This window comes from Chiroxiphia lanceolata, chromosome 4 (assembly GCF_009829145.1).
Source record: "Chiroxiphia lanceolata isolate bChiLan1 chromosome 4, bChiLan1.pri, whole genome shotgun sequence".
NCBI classification, from domain to species: Eukaryota; Metazoa; Chordata; class Aves; order Passeriformes; family Pipridae; genus Chiroxiphia; species Chiroxiphia lanceolata.
This window is the reverse complement of record NC_045640.1, coordinates 70,182,518-70,206,442: the sequence shown is the minus strand read 5'-3', so window position 1 is coordinate 70,206,442 and position 23,925 is coordinate 70,182,518. Positions and strand designations below refer to the sequence as shown.

At 38.9% G+C, this 23,925-nt stretch overlaps 1 protein-coding gene across 1 annotated transcript in view; it reads right to left on the bottom strand.

Annotated features, from left to right (window-relative positions):
• Window positions 1-419: 419 nt before the first annotated feature.
• The window catches only part of ANKRD50 (ankyrin repeat domain 50), a 41,122-nt gene continuing 17,616 nt past the window's right edge, over window positions 420-23,925 (bottom strand). Inside the window, exons 3-5 of the mRNA XM_032686275.1 lie at window positions 17,678-17,907; window positions 5,711-9,258; window positions 420-3,412 (exon numbers count right to left, since the gene is read on the bottom strand). Of these exons, the coding sequence (XP_032542166.1) occupies window positions 5,714-9,258; window positions 17,678-17,907 (3,775 nt within the window). The 3' untranslated portion in view covers window positions 420-3,412; window positions 5,711-5,713. The remainder of the gene's footprint in view (window positions 3,413-5,710; window positions 9,259-17,677; window positions 17,908-23,925) is intronic.

Genomic DNA, 23,925 nt, shown 5'->3' with positions numbered 1-23,925 from the left:
AAACTTTTCTCTCCTGCCTTTTCTAATAACAAATTCAAGAAAAACGAGTAGCCACCATCAGTAGGAGAGCTTTTGCTTAAACTGAAAATACTACAGGGTAACACTGATCAAGGTGATAATTAACAAAATCCATTTGAAGTGGTAAAGGACTTATAGCAACTGAAATAGTGAATTTATTGGCCCTCCTGGTCTTTACAGTATATAACAGTCATTTTAAACAGAAGGACACACAGCAAATTTTCTCCTGCAAATGCTCAGGGTCATAGGAATTAACATTGAGGTCTGAGGTTTGCTAGCCTGGACTGCTTACTGGACACATACATAATGTTTCATTTAGTATTACACAAATGTTAATCAAGTTTAATAACCTTTTCCTGAAATGTCCCAGGAAATGAGGTAGAAAAATTAAAACAGATGTCTGCTGAAAAGCAAATATATTTATTATGCACTTTAATATACACAGGGATTTTCGCTTAATATAATACAAGGAATAAAATAAAAATTTTACAATGTGAAATTCACTCAATGTACATTAAAGGCTATTTACAACCCACTCCAGGAAAAAAACAGTCTATCTGCAAACCAAGTTAACTGAGGAGTTCAGATGGGGAGTATTAAGCATAACAGACATTTGCATAGCAGAGTTAACTGAGGAGGGAAAATACCTTTTTAGTTTTAAAGAAATGGTAATGCTTTCAATACTGATCACAGAGAAGACAAAATGCATCAGTTGTGCCTCTGTATCTCTTAATGCATTTCTCTTCTGACGTGTTTTTCCACATGCACACAGTATTGACATCCATGTCCACAAAACAGTCCTTTTCCCTAGTTCTCCCATCAAGAATTTTAGACGTCTTGTGGAGGTGATCTTGGAATGACCAGCGAAATGGGATGGAGAAAAAGAGGATTCATGTTTTATTCAGGTTTTTTTAGGCTGTGAGAATTGTTACATTGGCAAAAGAAACCATGCTGAGTCACAGCTCTGAACCTCCGCTCGCCTCCACTCCATTGTACGGACACGAAATGGAAGAGCAGAGGGAACAACGTGGGGAACAGCAACTTTGCTTGGCACACAAAACCCTCACAAACGGTGGTGCTAAAAATCACACGCAACAGCAACATGGAATTACGCAGACCTTCTGAGAAAGTGGATGATTTAAAGCAATCCATGCTCTGTTCCAAAGTGATATTCAAAGTGTGGAAGAATTGTCATTCTGGAAACATTTTCAACAGGTCTACTTTCTGCTGATTTGGATGGAGGGTTTCACCAGCGACTGCTTCAAATGTAAATATTATTCACAAAAAACCCACCAGACTATCTATCTATATATTGTGGCCCCTTGTGAAACTGGCCATATTTTTACGTCCTCTGTCCACAAGGTGCAATTAATAACAACACAATAAAATTAAATAAATATAATCCCAATGACAGTCAAGGTCAGTAGAAAAATGTTGGCAATCAGGGATCCCTTTCTACAGAACAAAACATACATCTAATAACTAAGAAAAGTTGTATTCTTGCACAGTATTGCAAATGTACTACACTTGAGGTTTGGAACAAGTTTGCTGAAAACATTTTGGTACTTTCTCTTTACTGAGCCTCTTAAGGCCATTCTGCCAGACTCCTGTTATGTTTAATTTATAATTGTCCCACGGGGACAAGAAATTCAATACATGAAACATTCAGAATAATCAATATTGCCGTGTGTTAACTTCTAACATCTAATTTTACTATATGCTCAATGCCTGACTATAAAAGATTCTTTTTACATTTAGTAGCAAGCAAATAAAAATGGAGGTGCAAGATTTAAAAAAAAATGTTCTGATGACTGTTGGATCACAATAACCAGACATGAAGCCCTTTAGTGCCTCAGAATATACACTACATCTACATCCAGGGGCCATTTATCGAAGTTTAAGGATCTAATTAATCATCTATGAAAAATAACCTCAGCTTTCTATCATCTTATTTCTGGAATGATCAGAATTAGAGTATGAAAAAGATGAAACCTAAGCCTTTAGAAGAAATACTTGCATACAAAAATAGGCTTATTTTCTAAAGAGCAAGGCTGTGTAATGGTGAATAGTAGAATATAGCTTGCATTTGTAGGAGAAAATAACCCACTAGTTTTATTTTATCACTTGCAGAACTGCGCAAGTAAGGTGTGCACATTCAAAGGAAAAATTTCACACTGTTCACTTTCACAGCAATGACCTTGACTTTGCTCTCTTTCATTTAAGTAAAATTCTTCTGCTGTAAGAGCGGGAAACCAGCTTTCCATTATCTGTAGATGGACTATCCAGACTGCTGATTAACCAAGCTCCAGGTACAGAGACACTCACACTGGCTCTACCTGAGCCACCTGAAGCAGCAACCACATTCATACAAGTTTGTGCTTTAAAGAGTTATTGTCTCAGGACAGGGCTAACTCAGTAATCTCTGTACTCCCCAGGCAACGCTGTCACTGACTGTGTGCTTTTCCACCGTACGGCTGTATATTCCCTCAGCCCCATTAACAAAGTGTCTGCATTTTCCACCGTTTGTTTTACTGACATTCTCAATACAGTCCTTGGAATAAAGAAAGAGCTGTTTCTAATGTATAAAGATATACATGAAAGCAGGATCAGACCTTTAGCACCTCAAACATACCCACATTAGTTACCTCATTACCGTAACAATAACGGAGGCTATTGAAGACCAAGTGTCCAAGAGAAAATTCACCTATTGCTTTCAGTGGTCCCAGTCTGCCATCCAGATTTGGTGCTGTAGTACCAGAGAGTGGATTTTTGCCTCTCAAAAATCCCAAAGACACTGCAGATGGTTGCAGTCCGACTCCTTTGCTACCACTGAACAGCTATTACACAGACAGAACACACAAGTACAGTATTTATAAAATACTGTTACGAGACTTGTAATTCTGGAGAGAACTTTTTGAAGTACACAGGGAACTGACCATACAGGACAACAATGCAAATGTGACAAACTCTTTGCTTATTTTCTTTGCTTATTACAGAAAAATAAATACAAAAAGCACTGCCTCTCCATACACAGTTCACTGTGGCACATGCACCTCTACCAAGCAATCTGGAATAGGAAATCAGAATTCCTTGTTCTTACCATTTTCAGCTGTGGTCAGGGAAATACAGCATATATCTTTCTGCAATCAAAAAAAGTGCTCATTCTGTGTATTAAATACAAAGTACACAAAATAAAATTTTGAAGCACAGAGGGTTATACTGAGAAGGCAGCCTGAAAATGTAGGCACGTTACAGTAATTAAGGTAACTGTACTGTAGTAATCACATTCTTGAATTTCTAGGGGGACTAAACAAGCATTATATGCTTTCATCCCAGCCAGCTGATAAATCTTTTGGAGCAGAAGGGCTTCTGTTCACAGCATCACGGAATTGGCCTGGAAGGACAAAATAAAAACATTAAGTTTTGAAATAGTCCATAATACAAACAGTATCGTCAGAAAGGGAGCTATATCATCTCAAATTAAAGTTTAAAGCACACAACAACCACCTGATTATGGAAAGTGCCTCCTCCCTAACCCAAATCTCATGATTGATTCTCTGTGCTCTCTGCCATCCAAAGGTCCCCACAGCAGGAGAGCTTCCTGAATAACGCTCGGAAGCAGCAGCCAGGGAAGGAAAACCATTCCTCCGGTGCTCCCGTAGAGTATTTCTGATGGGATTCTCCACAGGTGACTAATTTATTCACCGGTCAAGGAAATTACAGTTTCTGTGCTTGAGACTTGGCAAAAGAGGAGGTAAATTATTGCCTGTGCCAAGCAATTAATAATCCACACAAAATTGTTTTAAACTTCCATCTTTACAATGAAGCAATGAAAAAGTTAAGAAAAAAAGCAAAAGGAACCATTAGGTTATTCGTACTCCTTTGTTTAGCCATTTGCTAAATGCTATTCTTAACCAAGAACTTCACAGAGAAAACCCCTGAATTTTCAGTAATGCACCATTTGTTCCAGATAAAGCAAAGCCCAATTTTATAGTTATGTGTAGATTGTTCAGATTTTTTTTTATGTGCTGTTTATATTTTAAAACCAACAAAGTTGGAAAAAATCATCAAAACTAGTTTTTTGATGACAGGTCAGGTAGATCAACACTTCCCAGGTGAACCAAACAATGGATTTACAATAAAGTGTAACATGAAAGCAAGCAATGAACATCAGGTGCAGGTACATAAGAGTTAGGAAATACAATTCTTAATTATATGTTTTGATGTTTTATGGAGGCAGGAAAAAATTACAATTTAAATCCTGTCTGGGCATGATGTCCAACTGTGGGAATCTGAAATGCTTATAACTTTTAAGAAGATTTGGGGCCCATTCTCTCTTAGCTGATGATTCCTTTCTATGCTGGTTCCTGCTGTGCTGCCTCATCCCTTCTTCCTGTCCTACAGCTCATGTGACCCTTTGCTAATATTTGCATTTTACAAATGTGCTGGCTGTAGTACGTATGTTTTTGAAACACTTTATTGTTTCAAATATGTTAATTTAACCAAAATGCCAAGCCCAACTTAGGGTCCTGCAGAATATTCTAATACTCTCCAATTCACAAGCTACATCCTCAGCTACATTTACACTTCTTCCATTAAAGTGAAATCATTTTCCAGGACACTTAGGGAAAACTCCCATCTGTGTGTTTTTGACAGCTGAAAGCTTCCCATTTGTGGATTCTGCACCACCTGCAATTGTCCTAGAACACGCAGTCTGTGATGACCTGCAGCAGAACTGAGTCAGCTGGCAAGAACATTCCTGTTCTAAGGAGCAGCAGTTTGAGCTGTCCAAAATGCTGCATTTACACAAAAAAAAAAGTTTTCAGAAATAAGCAAATAAGCAATAAGAGAAGGGCATACATATCATACAGATGCTCCTTCTCTGAAATTCAAATAGAAAATATATTAATTATTAACACATTCCAAATACCCTAAAAAAGATTAAACTCAATAGGAACAGGGAGAAAAATAGAACTATTTTAGCTGACTCACTGACAGTTCAGGTCTAAAAAAGCTACTTATAATTACTTTTTCAGTTTAAAATTCAGTATGGGACAGAAAGTGAGAAATCTAAATTACCTCCACTGATTTAGAACTACAGAATGGTCTGAAAATTGGTACCATATATAATTTCTAATCTTCCTCTGAGAAAAGCCACCTCTTTTATAGGAGGGTTACCTTTACATTAAGAGAAACATAAAATCAAACCTTAAGAATAGCATGTTTACTTTTTAATTTCTAGATAATTGCGCTACTGTGATTCAGAAGAGTGCTTGCCTGTAACTTATAAGAACCTTCAGAAGCTTACTGAAAAGTATTTTTGTAAATAATGAAATAATGACTATATCTGAAAATACTACATATTAGATTTCCCATCTATCCTTATGTTTCAAAATTTGAAATCAACGCTAGGTGAAACTTGCTCTTTTATTTATTCACATATCAAAGACAGTGGGGGCACAGTTTGAGCAATCTGAATTCAACAGAAAACATGACAGTGACCCAATTCCTCTACAGCTGATGCTTTTAAGTGACAGCAAAACAAATAGTTGCCAGTTTAAGATTTTAACATTTGTGGTTTTCATTATGAAAGTAATTATGAAGAGAAATGATAATAAAATGTTATTTAGCATGTTTTAAATGCACATGATGAAATACAGACATTTGGCTCCTTTGCGACAGGGTAAGTTACCTTTTACAATGGTGTTTCCTTCTTGTAGTTGAAACTTGGGTCGCTACCTTCAATCTGAAGTTTTAAGGCTTGCTTAAGGCTGAGTTCCGTTTCTGCAGAAGGATAACCTTCCAGTACATCCTGATGCCCTCTATCCTGCACTGTTCGTGGGACAGAAACCCTGCCAAGAAAAACCTGATTGCTCTGGAGATGGTAGTTTGGATTCGTCATAATCCCATTCCTCTTCTTCTGCTCTCCACTCTGTTGGTGAATCAGGAACTGCTGCTGAGATCGACCAACTTCTTGCTGAGCTGGCGGGACCAAAATTTTGCACTGTGGCTCTGCCGGCATTGATTTCAGTGGCATGCTTGGGCCAGATTTGGCAATAGGTACTCGCTTATCAAACTGAGTCATTTCATATTCTAACACTTTGGGTTGGGAGGAACTACTCTGCTTTATTTTCTTTCCAGCTGACCCAGACTTGCTGGAGTTGTCCGTTTTCCCTCCCTTGTTACCCTTTGTTGATTTCAAACTAGGTTTTACTTGGCTCCACTCAAACTCACTACTTGGTGAATTATGATTTTGACTCAGGGAATGAGTTGTGGAAGAAGGAGAAACAATGGACTGCCTGCTTCTGCTGCGTGGCAGGGAATGCTGCTGTATTTGCTCCGTGAACGACAGGCTGTGGAAACTATCAATGGGCACTGTCTGAGCAGTCGCCGTCGAGGACGTGGTGCGGAGAGAAGAATTTTTAGAACTTTTCAGGGAATTATTTGATAAAGATGACTTTTGACGGTCAACTGTAGAATCAGGGGACTCAGAAGGAGAACTGAAGGCGTGCGCAGGCCCGTTAGATAATCCCCGCATACTGGGCTGCATATCTCCACCAGTACTCCCCGAACTATTGGACTTCATTGTTAAGGACTGCATTTTAGAAGAGACTGACTGTAAGGGTTTTTGCTCCATTGTGTGTACTGGAGATGGAGTGCAACCATTCAGAGTCGATGCACCATATTTTTCCAGTAATTTAATAATCTGAGAGTGTCCATTTTTAGCTGCAACTCGCATAGCTGTGCGCCCAAATTGGTCGGCATGATTTGGATCAGCACCATGCTCCAGTAATATCTGGACAACGTCAATATGCCCTTCTTGGGCTGCAATGCAGAGTCCAGTAGCACCTTGATTACATGTATGGTCAACCAGAGCTCCATGCTCAATGAGAAGCTGCACTACCTTCACATGACCTTGCCACGCAGCAGACTGCAAAGCAGATCTCTTCTCGTTATCTGCAGCGTTCACATCAGCATGGTACGTTATCAGCACCTGTACCATCTCCAAATGGCCCTGCCAGCAGGAAACATGGAGTGCTGTTCTTCCTTCAGCATCACTTGCTTCTACGTTTGCACCGTTTTCTAAAAAATACTCAGCCATTGTAAGCTGGTTTTCTAACGCTAAGATATAAAGTGTTGGCCGGCCATCAGCATCTTTGTAGTTCACGTCTGCTCCATGGCTGAGCAGTAGTTCAACTATATCTCTGTGACCTTCTAAGGCAGCAACTCGGAGAGCATTTCTCCCATCATAGCCTCTCTGATCAATGTTGGATTTATTTTCCAGTAACATCTGCACACAATCATAGTGACCCTCTTGTGCAGCTAATATGAAAGGTATACGTCCATCATTATCGATTTCATTTGTTCTAGCACCTTGTTCTATAAGAGCTTCACATATCAATCTGTGACCTTCAAAAGCTGCCATATGCAAAGGTGTCCAGCCTGCATCGTCTCTATGATTTTCATCTAGCCCCCTGTCCAGCAGAGTCCGTACTACTTCAACATTGCCCTGTGCAGATGCTATGCTCAGAACTGTTCTACCTTCACTATCAATGCTATCAACAGCTGCACCCCAAAATAAGAGAGTATTTACAACTGAAGCGTGGCCCATGGAGGCTGCTGCCAGAAGCGGTGTACGACCGTTGTTGTCTGTGTGATCAACATCAGCTCCTCCTTCTAGAAGCAGATCAACAACGTCCACGTGTCCTTCATAAGCAGCCACCAGCAGTGGGGTCATGCCATCTTTGTCACAGTGGTCAACCTCGGCCCCGCGGTCGATAAGCAGGCTGACCACCGAGGCGTGTCCCTTGCTGGCCGGCACACAGAGCGCAGCGACAGACAGAGCCGTTCTTCCATCCACGTCCTCGTGGTTCACCTCTGCACCGTGATCCAGCAGGTGCTCCACGATCTCTTTGTGCCCCATGTAGGCAGCCGCAATCAACGCCGTTCTGCCCTCGTTGTCAGCTTTATTAACTTCAGCGCCGTGCTGAAGCAGATTCAGCACAATATCTTCATGTCCCCCCCAAGCCGCTGCTCTCAGTGCCGTTCGACTGTCAGCATCCGCACAGTCCACTTTGACTCCCGCGTAAAGGAGTGCAGAGACCACCTCTGTGTGCCCTCCCCACGCTGCAGACCGCAGTGCCGTCCAACCATCGTGATCTGTGTGATTGACATTGGCCCCACATCCGATCAGGCAATTGACAACCTTGGTGTGTCCCTGACGAGAAGCCAAGGTAAGTGCTGTTTGCCCATGAGTATCTTCTATCTCTAAATCTGCTCCCCTTGAGACCAGCAGGTTGACAACATCGAGGTTGCCGCTGTACGCTGCGTTGGCCAAGAGTGTTCTCCCATTGGAATCGCACTGGTTTACTGACGCTCCGTTGTCTAACAAGGTGCGAATGGAGTCCTCTCTCTCCAGAGCCTGCCGGACGATGCAAGACGTGCGGTCATCTTCGCTGTTGACGTGAGCACCAGCTTTTACCAGCAGCTGTAATACTTCTTGTTCTTTAGGAATTAAGGTTGACAGGGAGTCTTTGACAGGTGTGCCATTCCATATCATCCATAAGGCCAGCTCTGAGGTCTCTAACTGTAAATTTGAATTAATCAGATGCAATGCAAACTCTTGAGCTTCTAGTGGTGTTAAATCCTTTGCTCGGCAGGTGTAGCTCATTGCCAGCATCCTGTGTCCCTCTGCTGCATTACACAAGTATTTCTGTGTACAGTGCTTTACATCCAGCAGCCATTCTGCAAAACTGTAATGGAACAAGATTTTTGTATTTCCAAGGCCATCGATAAGGACTTTTGACAGGACATCCAATTTGCGTTGGAAGTCTTCCATCGTCAGCGTCATGTTTTTGGTCCACACTGCATGATACAACTCCGTGGTGGTTAAGGGTCTACAGGCTGCAAGAATTACATTAAGAATGGGCTGGACCTTCGCAAACTGTTTTCTCACAAAAAGTCTCTGGCAGAGCCAAAGGTAGAGGCCATTTAATGTTCCTGGAATATCACGGATCTCTCGCAACATAATAAAATTCTCCACAACTCCATCTAGGACACGTTCCAGATACAAAAAGCAACCACTGCTTTTGATGTGAAGCTGATTCAGCATCTCTGCTGTTTCTTTTGTGAGATGTTGTCTCAGGGCTTCTTCCTGGTCTAAACGATGCAGAATATATTGCTGCACATCTTTCACAATATAAGCCTTTCGAAGGTCATCCAGACTTATTTTTCGAAAACCTATAAGGAGGGAAGAAAGTTATAATTACTTCTGATCCAGTTCTGCCTAACTCAGTGTTAAAAAAAAGTAAATAAAAGACTGGGTGGGGAACACCCACGATACGATATTCTTCCTGTAAACATTGTGAACGTAAAATAGTAATAACAGGAGAAAACTTTGATAATAGATGCATTTTGATCATCATCTACTATAAGAAGTGCTATTAACACAGAAAATACTGAAAATCACTTTGAATTAGGCACCGTGTGTCTACCTCGGACAACACTAAATACCTAAGCAAAACCATCAGAACTACAACAAAAATAAAATTATTAAGTATTATTATATTATTAAAGGAATAATCCCTTCTCCGATGTGGTTAACACTGGAATTCCAAATAATTTTCAGTTATTTATATTAAGAAAATTATTATTTTAATTACAGAAGAGGTTATTCACACCTGCTGTGTGTGCATGATGAAATGTATATAAAACACTAACCTGACCACCACAGTTTCTTTTAAAAGCTGTTATGATATAGAAGAGACACTCAAAAATAGTTTTAAATGTCTTTAGATCACTGTGCACCAAAAATTACCTACTTTTTTCAAGTGAGGACTGAGTTTTAGATAAACACCCTGGTTCTTTGGTAGGTGACTCATTGTATAAGGAAACAGGTTTTCTCATAGTTGTATGATCTCACTGTTTTTCCAACTTGTTTACTCTTCAGAGGAAAAAGGGAAATTATTTCATACATGCAGACTGTGCCTGTTCCCTCCCCTCTTGAAGCAAAGGACACTATTCTTAGAAGCACGTGCAAAGAATTCCCTACGGCCACCTCAGCAGCCGTAAGACTCTCGGGAATGAGGTGGAATAAAGACATAGTTTTATGGATACACAGCTATCTCTGCTGCTTCAAACATTTGCTTTGGTAGGGCCAAGGAAAGCATTTGATGAAGACCTACCCCACAGGGACACATTACAGTGTTTGAACACAGCTTTTCCCGAAGCCATGGGAAAACCACAGAGGTCACAGACACAGCAGCTTAGACAACTGTGTTTCAGGCCAGAACTGTACCTCACTCCTCCAGGGACGGGCTGCAATCCCATCCTCCAGAGCACACTGCACACATTTCCTTACAGGAAGCTCAGTCAGGGAAAAAACCCAACTTTGCTTTTCCAACCGAAGCAGTTACTGAACTTCTAAATCATTTAGAAGGAAAAGTAACCATAGATCAATGTATTCAATTCAATTTTGGCCCTATCTCCACGGAACAAATAATTTTAAGTGAGCTTCTGAAGAATATTGCTTCTAAATCTATGGTTTTATTGTATTTGAACTGCTCAGTCTGGGAGCTTGTTCTGACAGCAAAGTCAGGCTGATAACAGAGCTGTGTTTTTTGTTTCCCAGTGGCTTCAACAGAAGTTCTGAATGTCCATTAAGCTCACTTTGTTAACTGTTTAGTCTACACGAGCATTGTACAAACACAACAGATCAGAACTGAGAGCAAGCTATGGAAGTGTTACTAAAATATTTCTGCTTCCCTTATTAATTATGGAAGTGTTACTAAAATATTTCTGCTTCCCTTATTAATTAAGGAAGCATTACAAACCGAACAGGGCTAAACCAACAGAATACGTAAAATAAAATCATGCTTCTCTCCACTGGAGAGGATTTGCACAGTCAGTTCAGAGGCTAATAAGATTGACAAATAAGATTGACTACTCGAAGATTTTTGAGTAAGAAGGCCAGGAGAAAGAAAATAATTATTTTGGGGGGGGATATTTGTTCCAGAGGCTCTTTTTTTTTTTTTCCTGGCTCTCAAAAGAACCATCTTTATCCACCATCATTTGCCACAAATTCAAGTAACGTCCTAACCTGACCTGCAGAATGGGATAATTCATCTATTTACTATGTATTTTATTAAAATATTCTGTATGTAACTTTGTAAAGCCCTTAATTCTTGCACATAACCCAAATAAAAAACTTTGCTGAGTAAGAACAGACAGTGCCCTGCAACTCTGCAGATCCCAAGCTTTCACTTGAAATGAAAGGCTGTTTCTAGGTCAGGATCCTTCAGAAGATACACAAGTGAAAAAATAACATTAAAAACAGGGCATTGCTTGGTGCATGGATTCACAGTCATGTGCAGACACAGAGCTGTAATTAGAGACAAGTGTCCCTTTGCTTGGCTCGTGCATAGGTAAAAGCTCTGTTTTGCTCTATTTGGAGCAAATACACAACCCTGTTCACTCACCTTCCTTTGAACTGCTCTGCTTCTCCCAGTACTGATTTGAACCTGTCACTTGGCTAAATGAGGACAGGCAGAGAGCTCTGCAAACTCATTCTCTATGTGTTTAGTCACAAGTGACCCTGCTCACAAAATCTCACACATAATCCCTTGCCCACATCCTTCCCTCTACTATATACCTGCAATGTAAGCTATTTCTATTTTTACATTACTCAAGTGTTTTTTCAGTAGTTTCATTTCACCACAACGAGAAAACCTCCTAATGGACTCGCACAACAGCAATCCTGGGATTTCAGCTGATGTTCAGTGTTGCCTGACTAATGACTACACTTCACCTCTCCTGACTCCCAGCCTTCCCAGGAAAACTTGCAGAGTGATAACTGTTTAAGTGCCTCAGTCCCTGTACGTGTGTTTCAAAAGCAAAAGACTTTCTTACCTTGCAAGTGTTCTTCGAAAAAGCAATTTTCATTTTGCTTCCCAAAATGGGTAGGAAAATAAAATAATTTTGGATGTGATATAAAAATCCAAGCCCTCCAGATAAAACAAGTGAAAAAGGAAGGGTCTGTGTGCTTGGGTTTTTTTCCCTTTAAATAAGGTTGCATTATTGCCCAGAGAAATTGTGGATGCTCCATTCCTGGAAGAGCTTAAGGCCAGGCTGGATGAGGCCCTGAGCAACCTGGTCTAGTGCAAGGTGTCTCTGATAATGGTGGGGGAGTTGGAACTAGAGGATCTTTAAGGTCTCTTCCAAACCAGTCTATGATCCTCTGATTACTTTGTTCCATATTAGGGCTAAAAATATCACCCTGATCTGTACTTACCTGAGACACACGAAATATCAAAGCACTTCAGACAGGTAAAACAATTTCAGAAGACTTCAGAACAGTTTTAAAATTATTTGAGTGGCTGTATGTTCATGGAAGCTAAAAATTGTTTGTTTTTTTTTTTTTTTTTTCTGCAATATTTCCATGTATTCCTTGTAAGTGAGATCCTATATTTTCTATCTCAAAATAAGTCTGGATACCAAGAAGCACAGTACACTCACACAGGCCTTCACACATTCCAGGGATGAAATGCACTTTAAGGGCTGGGATTAACAAACTGCCATTGTAACAGACTTTTGGACAGAAATAGGTTGTTAATTTTGACCACTGCACCATGCCATACTATAATAAGCAAATAACTCAAAAAAGGTCTCACAGATAGAACTATAGTTTTTTGAAGTCTTAAATTCTTGTTGCTAGCTTGAAGAAGGAAGACAAAGCCTTGGTTTTTTTGCCCCAAATATCTATCTAACTGAGGTCATTTTACATTTCCAAACAAAGATCCTGCAAACTTGCTTTTCAACCCTGCCCCATACAATAAGTCACTTTCATATAAAAGAAGCACCAAAACATTAAGAGAAAGCTCATTTTGTTTCAGAAGCATTCCCATGAACTACTTCAGCTCAGCAAAACAGGAGTTGCAGTAGACAGAACCTGCAGTCCCACGACCCTGCTTTTTGGGTTGTTAAAATTTTTCATACAACACATCACTTTCAAAGTAACAACAGTTCCAATATGGATTGTCCTGATTTATTACATTTCTGGCAGTTCTGTAAACAAATCAGTTCCAAATGTACTTCTTGGCAAGACCTAGGGTCATTCAAAGCGGGAGAAAAAAAGTATCTTGGCTATAAATACTTTTATAGTATGTCAACTTTCTCAGACTTTAATAATAAAAAATAAGCTATTAACTAGCAAGTTCCACTAAATGCTTAAAAAATCCTTCTACTTCCATAGCTTTTGATGAATTTACATAAGTAAATTACAAAAGTTTTAAACACATTTTTATATGTTTAACTGAATTGTTAACTTTAGAGTAATTTAAATGATTATAAACATGACAATGATTTGGCATTAATAATTTACACTGCTGATCTGTCACATAATAAATCAGGTATTTTTTGTGGCCATTTATGCACACCTGCTCAAAAAGAATAACTTATCCAGCAGAGTAAAATGCACCTGATAATTCAAGCAGCACATTTGGTTTTTAGTGCATTTGCAGTATATTGTGCATTACAAATATCACTGCATCTACTGCAGGTGCTACAAGACATTGAGGCTGAAATCTGCTGCTCTCACTGGTCCGTGTCATTGCACAGAAGTTTATTTAATTAGATTTACAGGTAACAGTTCATTTAAAACAATTTAGTCTTCCCTCTTTAATTACAAGGCGATTAAGTTCCAAATTCACACACAGTTTTTTACTAGGAAATATGAAATTCTCTAGTACAGTGCTTTCGAAGTGGTAATGACAAGAAAGGAAACAATAATTAAAAGTTCTCTGTTGATTTCCCAAGCCTTTTGAACATTTGTCCTTTCCAAAACCTGAACCAAAACAACAAATAAAGTTTTTCAAAGCTTTAGTACTTTAAAAGCAAATTTTACAACTACAAAAATACATAAAATTTGTCTTTTATAGTCACAATCCAACTACCATAAAGTCTTTAAAGTAACATGAGGTCATCCAAATAAATTCCAAACTACAATGAAAAATTAGAGGACAACTTAGATTCTTCATTCTTGAAGCAATATCTCCTGTAGTGGTCTCATGCCATTTTTTTTCTGGAATGGCAGCTAATCAGAGAGGCTCAGCTCCAAATCAGGGAACTGCTTCGATTTGGGGATTCAGCAATATGACTTTCTGAGTGGCTTTAATCACCAAACAGTGAGGTTTTTTGAGTAGCTGGGTTGTGATTTTTTACTGTATTTCTCTAAAGTATTGCTTATATTTTAGCTTTCGGAAACAGTATAAGAAAATCAACCCTCCACATTTATTCAGACCAGAACAAGTAAATAGCAGCGATATGAGAAAGACACGCTCCCAATATTTCTAATAATAAATTTGGATAAATATCAGCTCTTAAAAATATCTGGCTGAAACTCAATGGCAGAAAAAAGGAAGAGCGAAAAACGAATGATGTTGTCTAATTTTGCCTATGGACAAGTGGGTGAATGGAACTTAAGTCACCTCTGAGTCTAAACCAAACCCTTTCACCTCCACTTTTGATTCTTTTTATTGGAGTTTTCAGTATTTTTCTGATATTTAACACTAACTTAATGAAAACTATGGATCCCTGAGACATGACATCTGCAGGTGTTGTACCTCACTGGTGCATTCATGCCTCATGCACAAGAAGGAATTCTTTGGAAGAATGTCAGTGTTTAATTGGGGGGTATAATCAAGTCAGATGCCACAGATACTTGATTTAAGTGTGCAGCAAAAAAGAAGAAATTAAGTAAATGCCTATTGAAAAAAGCCTCTTTGACCCAATAAATAGAGTATTTGTACATATGCACTTTCGTCTATTTAACTTGGTGCTGTTAACGAGAAATTATCTGCTCTTCACTCACACTTATCTAAATCAAATTGCCTGATTTTAAAATGTCTCAAGTTTTTCAACTACTATCACGGACATTTAAGAAAGGAAACAGGTTTTGTAAGAATGACTCCTATGCCTTCAAGATTTAGTCTCATTTTAGGAGAAGCATTTTAATTAGCTCATTAGCTGAAGCTTAAAAAAAAATGGATGTTCTGTGCCACTTTTAGGTTGGAAAGTCTGTGTTTAATGTAGCTGCTTAACTGTCCATGCTTGTAGCCAAATGATAACAAATAATGATGTGGGAGACCCTGTGGATAACTATGGGTGCAAGATAGAATTGTTCAATTTGGGGGGAAAGTCATTACAAAAACCAAACAGGCATGATGTGGGAGTGACAGTGCACATGCAAGAGAAGGCCATGCATTATCTGTTCCCCTCCTTTTTTTACTCAGTTGGCTGGCTTTTTGCTCTCTGTGGAGGGTGACCACAGACTCATGCAGGCATCATTTTACATTTGGTTCATATTTTTGAGGCTGTCTCTGCAGTCACAAGAGACAAAACCATTTTTCTTTCTCCTTCTCTTTTTTTTTATTTTTTAAATTAATGAAAGCTGAGAATCTCCGTAAGGGGAAAAAAATCTGTAGCACACTGTGCTACTACAGAATCTGGGAATACAGAAGGGCCCAGAGCACAAGCTGCAGCAGAGTAAGCACAACTATTCAATTTTCATAAATAAGTCACCAACAGAAGTGAAAGAATAAAGAGGATCAGACTAAATTACCCTGCTCCTTTTCTCATTCTTAGACTGTTAGGGATTATTCACCATTAGGATGAGGGTGGATTAGAAAAGCTTGACTCTCTCTTCCACGTCATGGCTATTTTTGGCTCGGGAGATGCTTGCAGAACTCTCATTTGTATTGGATATCCAAAAAAGAACATCACAGGACAAGGTCAATGCAGCAATCCAGTCATCGATAACACTTTGCTAAAATGAGAGCTAAACCTATTTGTCAGAAAGATTTGGAGGAAGCTTTCACTGCATGAAAATTTTAAGTGAAAACAGATATAATCTTATTGCAGTCAGGTTAATACTAGTTAATATATATTTCATATTATACTCCAAAACTTTTTTTAGCAGAAAAAGCTACAGATGGGGTACATTTTCCTAAAACAATCCTAAAAGGGTTCCAGTCTATCTTACTAAGTTACAGTGAAGCTGATTTTTTGTTTTTTGTTCCAAATACTTATTGTTGATCTTCAATTCTGCCTGCCCACCAACTAAATATAAATAGCTTTAAAAACTGGCTCAGCTAAAAGTAAACATTCAAATACCACAAAGGAGGAGAAGAGTTTGCCCCAGCAGAAACTTTAATGTCAGTGAATCCTTTTCAGGCTACAACCAGAGAAGAAATCCACGTTATCTCCAGTTTTACAACACCAATTTGCAACATTTCTGAAGTTAACAGGAGCTTCAGCAATGCTCCTCATCCCCTGACCATACCTTTTGCAAACTTGAATATTGGCTATTAACAGGAAAATCATCCAACAGTGTATTAAATGGGCAGCCATCACATTGGCTGTAATGTCCCATTTTTCTTCACAGTGGCTAAACCACCACTTCCTTCCGAATAGACCCTAAAATTCCTTCTCAATTTGTGTCCAATTCTTTCTTTGCTATACCTTTTCACAGTGAAGATGGGATTATAGTATCGTACATCAACTTCCTTTATGCTATTCATCAACTCATGCTCTGTGGAAATGAGAAATTAACTCACTGAAATCAAATTTATTTTAAAGGCATATCCATTAGTTCTGCTGATTTTTCCTGTCAGGAATTCCATCTGGAAATACACTTAGAAAACAACAGCAATTTTTTAGGACTAGTCTGAAACACTATATGATTCAGTGGAAAGGAAATAGAGTTGCTGTGAAGAAAGTTTTGTCTGGTTTTTTGGCAATGACAACATATCTAATCAGCCAAACTTTGACAAAACTATTCTCATATGAATGTCCAAAGGAGCCCTGTGAAGCTACCCCAAAGTTTCTTTTAGTTCTCGCATACTCCCAAATACCAGTCTTCATGTCTGCCACTGATTAATACAGTACTTCATTCCAAAATGCAATTATCCCATTGACCTTTTGCCACTGTCAAATGAGCAAGCCTATGGGTCTAGGTTCTATAATCACATTTTTGTCCTAATTGTGTCCTTAATACACACAGGCTTTGTACACAGGCTTGGAATCCAGTCTAGATATTGCCTTTTATTAAATTTCAGAGAACTTCCAGTAACAATGTCATTATAGTGAAGAAATGTTCTCATGACACGGTAAAGCCTGGATGAAGAAGCTGTTAAGAATTTTTTTACTGTGCAACCTCTGCCAAAAGCAAGCACCAAGAATCCACATCTACATTATTCCTCTCTCCAATTTCACCTTCTTACTTCCTGCAAATACGGGGAGAGGTTTTAATGGGAGATTAAAGAAAAACCTTTTGAGGTTGTAAGGCATGGGTGTATGCATGTACTTCTGTACTTACACATCACCTTTGCTGTTTCAAAGCCTCATAAAAACAAGTAAAGTGAGAGGAAAACTCAAAGCAGCCCTATTCTTGGCAGGTGCACTGCAAAGACATGATTTAACTCCAAAATATTTGTGTGATTTAAGCTATCTGTAGTCCTTGGTAAAGTGGGATGCGTGTGTTTTAGAATTGGTATTGTTGTTTTTTGTCATTTTTTAGAACTAAGCATGCAACCATCACACCCAGGGTCTGGCAAATACGACATCCTAGTTATGGTACCAAACACTTCCTGTGCTCTGTACTCACCTGTAAACATTTTTGTAACAGCTTTACTCTGCTTACGGGCAGAGCACAGGAGGAGCAGCCAGGGAGGGAAGAACTCGAAGTGGCTTGCTAAAATCTCTGCAATTGTTCCAGATAAACTTGTGGAAGTCTGTTCACCCTCAGAAACGTTACAGCCCTCATCAACCGAATCCACGAGTATGAAGAGGCTCTGCTGAGGGGGCTTCATTCCCAGGAGAGGGAGTAGAATGCACCTGTGAGAAACAGCAACCAAAAACATTTAACAATATAGTTATTCAAGGTGAAGCTATGATCAACTTAAAATGCAAAACTAAATAGTTACCATGGAAAATACTGAAGTAGACTGAATTAACAGAAATACTTTGAACAGGTAGCGATGTAATTCTTGTTTGGGCAACATTACTTTTTCACAAACTTATAATTGATAACAATACTTTAAAACTATGTCACAGTGTTCAAGGCTAATCAGAAGACTTGGAAAAACATTGCTTCACTAAGAAAGAAGCTACTTGGCCTAAAGTTTAATAACTTCACTGCTGTTGTCTCTGTCACAGCTGTTGTCATTGCTTATCCCACACTAATAGTGAACAACAGTCCGTCATGAAACAAAAGTCTACAATACACATAAAATACTAAAGCTCAAAGAGTTCAAGACTGAATGAATAACATGTTTACAAATAACAGAATTTCTGCCATACCTTCACAAATAAAATGCAAATTAGTAGGAGTCTGAGGCATTTGGTAGTGACTTTGATGTATTAGCTTTTATTTATATTGAAGTTGCCAAGCTTCTATTACTGAAAAAGGACTATCTGCATCCTTGGGATGCTAGGAGCTCTAACACCACATCTGATTGTGTGGCTAAAAATTTCAAATTTGCATCTACTGTTGCCCTCCTTAAGAGTGTTTCTTAAAAATATATCTAACTCTGCATTTACATGTATCTTTAAATAGCTACTACATAACCATCATGCATCTATTCAGTATTTCCATGCTACACTACTATTTTCGAGGAAAATTCATAGTGATTTAGGCCTGTAAGTTTCACTGACTAAATTATCTTTAAATACATTTGGCAAGCAAATTTTGACTTTATAGTACAAAGATTTGGAAAATGAAATGAGGTGACAAAAATACATATCTAACAGTTTACTCTCCTGTGTAGATTTGCTATGTGCACATGCCCAGAAGGCACACAAATTGTACTTTTTGTTTTACTCAAGTCCATAAGAATCTTTTTTCATTTGTTTTACTGAACAAACTTATCTTCAGAAGGCTTTGGTCAACACATTGTCACCTACCAAGCATTCAAATGGGTATACAGGCAAATCATGCCTGTTAATGGAAGAACACAACCCACTTCAGAAATGATTCCTAAGCCCTGTTAGGGGAAGCTTTGTTATTTTCTGGTTTTCTGACTGAGAAAATGCAAAATGGAAACAGGGGCGCACCTTTCACATCTGACAGTAATAGCAGAGCAGACTAGAGAGAAATGTCCTCAAAGGTATGAAAAGGAAGTACAAAATTCTTGTGTTCTGAAAGCACTCAGCATTAGATGGATTTTAAAATCCTATTGCATCCCCTCCCCCCCCTTTTTTTTTCAGAAGCAGAAGAGTACTGAGAATTCTTTGGTATTTCCCCAGGTAGGTATTCTTTCAGAAGATGCCAGAAATACAACTAAAATCACTGTTCACTAAGCTGGGAATTTAAGCAGCTACCGATTTACAGAACAGGAAATTAAAGTAGCCATAAGGTTAAAATTACTCTCCTAAGTGATGCCAATCCCACAATGAAAGGAGGCGGTTGGAAATGACCACATTTTCCACCCTTCCCCCACCACAATTCTGCCTTGTCCTCTCAGCTATTTATGCCAAGCCATTTTCCCAGTAACATTTCTTTTTCTATCAAAATTAATTTTCTTCTCACATAGTTCCCTATATAAAATTACTTTTCCAGAATGAATGTTACTATGATATGAAGAAATGGCATCTTAAAATCTCACTTCAAATCTGTGTGACTGTCACGAAATGCCTATAAAGTATCTTAGGAGCATCTGAAAACATTCTCGTGTCAGTATTTACCTGTTGGGAACATCACTGAGAAAAGGTAACTGATGTTTGGGAAGGAGTCTCAAATCACCCTGCTGAATTCCTGCAGTCCATAGCAGTGGGATGTCAAGAGTCAAATCAAAAGGCTCATCCTGCCTCTAAACAAGGTTGGAAGCAGATTTCTAAGGAATAATGTAAGCACTGGGCAAGCACTAAACCACATCTTCCCAGCACTCTCAGCAATCAGTGCTTCCAGGGACTTTCTGAGCCAGAGATTCAGCTTCTGCATTTAACATCCCTTAACTGACCACACTTCCATAGGTTTGTCCAAGTCTTCTATGAACTAATTTAAGACTCTGGTGCCCACAATATCCGGAAGCTTAGCTACACACTGCATGAAGTAACACCCCCTTTTGCAATTTAAAGCCCCAAAAGTCCTTGTTTCATTTGATATCCTTCAGCTTCTGTACTAAAAGGGCAGTGAGCAGTAGTCATATTCCCCTTCTTTATGACATTTGTACCACAGCCTCTGTGAGCCATTTCCTTCCAGGCAGAAGAGTCTTAGTATATGGATGGTGCTCCATAAAATGCTGTTGCACTGGCTGTTGCACTGACCCTTGTCTCCCCGTGCTTTGCTTTTTTTAATTTCATAATATATTTCTGAATCTTAATATAATTTAAACTCCACTATGAAAAATATATGCATATATATATATATATATTTTCATGTAAGAAACGAGGCACAATGACTTCTCGCAGCTTATAGCAATATTAATAAACGTGTGGCATTGACAAGACATTGATTGGACTTTAAGTGCCCTTTGAAACTGTTGGATAAACTTGTGTTCTTCCTAGACACTTCATATCACGAGTTCAGAGTGGATGCCAAGTAACATAATAAGTGAAACTTTTCGGTAAGTGCTGTGCTAATTTGCCAGAAGTCACATTATGTGACAGCCAGGAGATCAGACCTGACAGGCCAAGGTTATGAAAGGCAAGTCCTGCTTGACCAACCTGATATCCTTCTGTGACAGGGTGACCCGCTCAGAGGATGAGGGAAAGTCTGTGGGTGTTGTTTACCCACACTTCAGTAAAGCCTCTGCCACTGTTTCCCACATCATTCTCCTGGAGCAACTGGCTGGATGGTCAAGTCCAAAGAGATGTGGTGAATGGAGTTAAATCCAGCTGGTGGGCAGGTATAAATGGTGCTCCCCCAGGCTCAGTACTGGGGCCAGTCCTATTTAGTATCTTCACTGATGATCTGGACGAGAGCACTGAGGGCACCCTCAGTCAGTCAGTCTCTTCTCCCAAGATATATTTTAGTGATGGACTCGGCAGTGCTGAGTTAACAGCTGGACTCTACGATCTCAAAGGTCTTTTCCAACCCTAAACAATTCTATGATTCTTTGTTTACCCCTGTAACCTGACTTAGTAATTCCACTCCCCTATTATTTCTGGTTTACATAGAAAATAATATAAATCAACACGGAATTAACAATGTCTTAAAGTATTTCCCTCAAGGGTGATTCATCTACAGATTGTTGTAACAGATTGCTTAATGTGCAGAGTGCCTCTCAAAGGATTAGAAGTTGATTTTCTTTACCTTCCGAAAGGGTAACAGCTTTATCTTTATAACTTTTATATTCAATACAGATATAAAAGTGGTTATCGTTAAAAACAACAAAATTAACTAGTCAGTAAAAATACAAAATCTCCAGAGAAAACAGCACAATTAGGTATTTTAAATGATGGAATTCATTTTATTGGCAATATAATGACTTACTTATGCAGAGCAAAGATGTTTTACATGCTCTGCAGCAAATAAGAATTCCTCAGAACAATGAGCCATCCCACAGAATTCTTCAGGATTGCTACTGAGTTGACTGAACCCATGCAAACATGATTTTCCACACATGGAAGGAATATACACAGGCTATGCTGCAGTTCTGCTTGAGATTTGTAGATTGGATCCACACAAACACGAAGACACAACAGAATAAAGTAGAAAGATAGCAGTGTTGTCCACAAAGGCTGAAAAGAGCCACAGTGGAATGCACATACTTGCTTTTAAAAGGAAAAAAAAAAAAGAAAAAAGCAAACACATACATGCCAAATAGCAATTAATGAGTGGCTTTAGGAGCAAAAGAAATTATAAATCCTAGTTTCTCATGAATGCATTCCTCATATTTGGCTGCCTCTGGTGTATAGGAAATTTGGTTATGCCCCCACTTGAACCGTCTGATGGCTGATAGAGGGTGAACGTAGCTTATCCCTAAAAGGGCTTCCTTTTCTCTGCCCAGCTGCTGGCATTTACTGCTGACAAACACACAGAACAAATGTACAAAACTTATCTCCTAAGCAGGCAACAAGCAGCAAGGGAAAAAAAATTAAAGAAAAACATAATCAATCCCCAATTTGTCAAATTCCAAGTGCTGCTACTTTTAGCAAAACATGAAATACTTGAAATTTCATGATGGAAATTACTTATTTGGAATTCTGCTTTGCTGCTACTCCTGAGCTCTTATGTTTCTTTTTCTAATCAGCGTAACAATGCTTTAACAAACTGCCTTTTGAGTCACCTTCTTGCCACTAGGTTATAGTTCAGCACTTGTATTCCACTTACAGCTGCCAATGGCAAGAACCACCATTCCAGAGGTCTGCATTGGGTATTTACAAACACTGCTCTTTCCAAAGACAGTTTGTAAAGAAGCAGACAACATCATTATTCCACGCACAGTCTCCTGCTTTTTCACAAATGCTTCTAGACTAGATTCCTTGAGGAAATTCACCAGTTACTTGTCATATTCGTAATAACCTCTTTCCCCTCTTCCTTCTGTAATTAGTAAGGAGTTAACTTTTCCTCCTCATTTTAAACTAGGAGTGGCCTCCAAACATTTTTCTTCAGAGGAAATAATCTCTGTAAACTATAGCTAGGGAAGTAGCTTCAGGATTAATTCTGGAAGTGGGCACACCCCCTGCATTCCCTCCAAAGGTGGAATGTGACACTGGTTTTGCATCTCTCACTGGAAATGCTGCATGTTAAAAGACACCACTACAGGACATGAGCACAGGAAAAGCAAGTTAAACATCCCAAACTGATTTTTAAAAATGATGCTAAATGCTCCAAGTGGTTTTACTGCTGTCAGGTAAGGTTGTCCTTAAGTTTGACTTTAGCTCATTTGCTTCTTTCTGTTTTGGGGAGTTCTAAAATGTTAAAAATTGGCATTCTCCTGTTTGAGTTCACCAGCACCTCCCTGCCAAGATGCCCCCAGAACATCATCTTACCCAAAGGCTATTTGCATTTCAAAAAGGAAAGCAATATTCAGGTGAGACAGTTCACATGTAATATTTACAATTAAGTTAATATTAACACCACTATTCTGAGTCACAAGAAACAGTAGCAGGTGATCACACGGAATAACAGAAAACAGCTGCAAACTCCATGAGGACTCTAATTCCTTTAAACTGAAGCAATTCCTTTAGGACTGTAAACATATGCTGAAAAAAAATGTATTTGTAAGACCTACATTTGGTGACTACCAGCAACATGACGGAGCTGACCCACTGCTGTCAGTAAAGTTACACTGGGTTTTACCTGATTATTATATTTGCAAAAGTTTGCCAAAAACCCCTCATAAAACGTTCACCTTATGTGACACAGACAACGAAGTGCTGTCCTCCATATGAGATGTAGATACCTGGTAGAGTTTACAAGGAAACTGCTCATTTGCACATTTGATCTAAAGAATTATTGAAGATTAAATGGAGAAGTATACCTATATATATCGAATGGATATCTTTGTATGCATATGTATTTATACATAGAGAGTTTAACTACCTCTAGTGTATTAAAAAAATGGACAATTCTTCAGACACTTGTCTCAATCTTCAGAAAAGCAAACAAGCATCTTCCTTCTTATAAGTGCTTTACATGATACATCACAGCCCTTTACCGTTTACCCTTTTAAGACACTTATTTCCCTTTAAATTGTATCTGAAAATAGAGAAAACGAAGTACATGGTGAGACTGTAAACAAGCCAACTATATTCACATAATGTTGTAGTAGTTTTTGCCAGCAACATAAGATGCAGAGGGATTTTTGCCTAAAAATCACACACTGAGACCTAACAAAGATCCTAACCCCTAAGAGAAAACCTGATGCTGCCTCTTCCAGCTCTAAATCAGGTGTAGCAGAAGCTTCC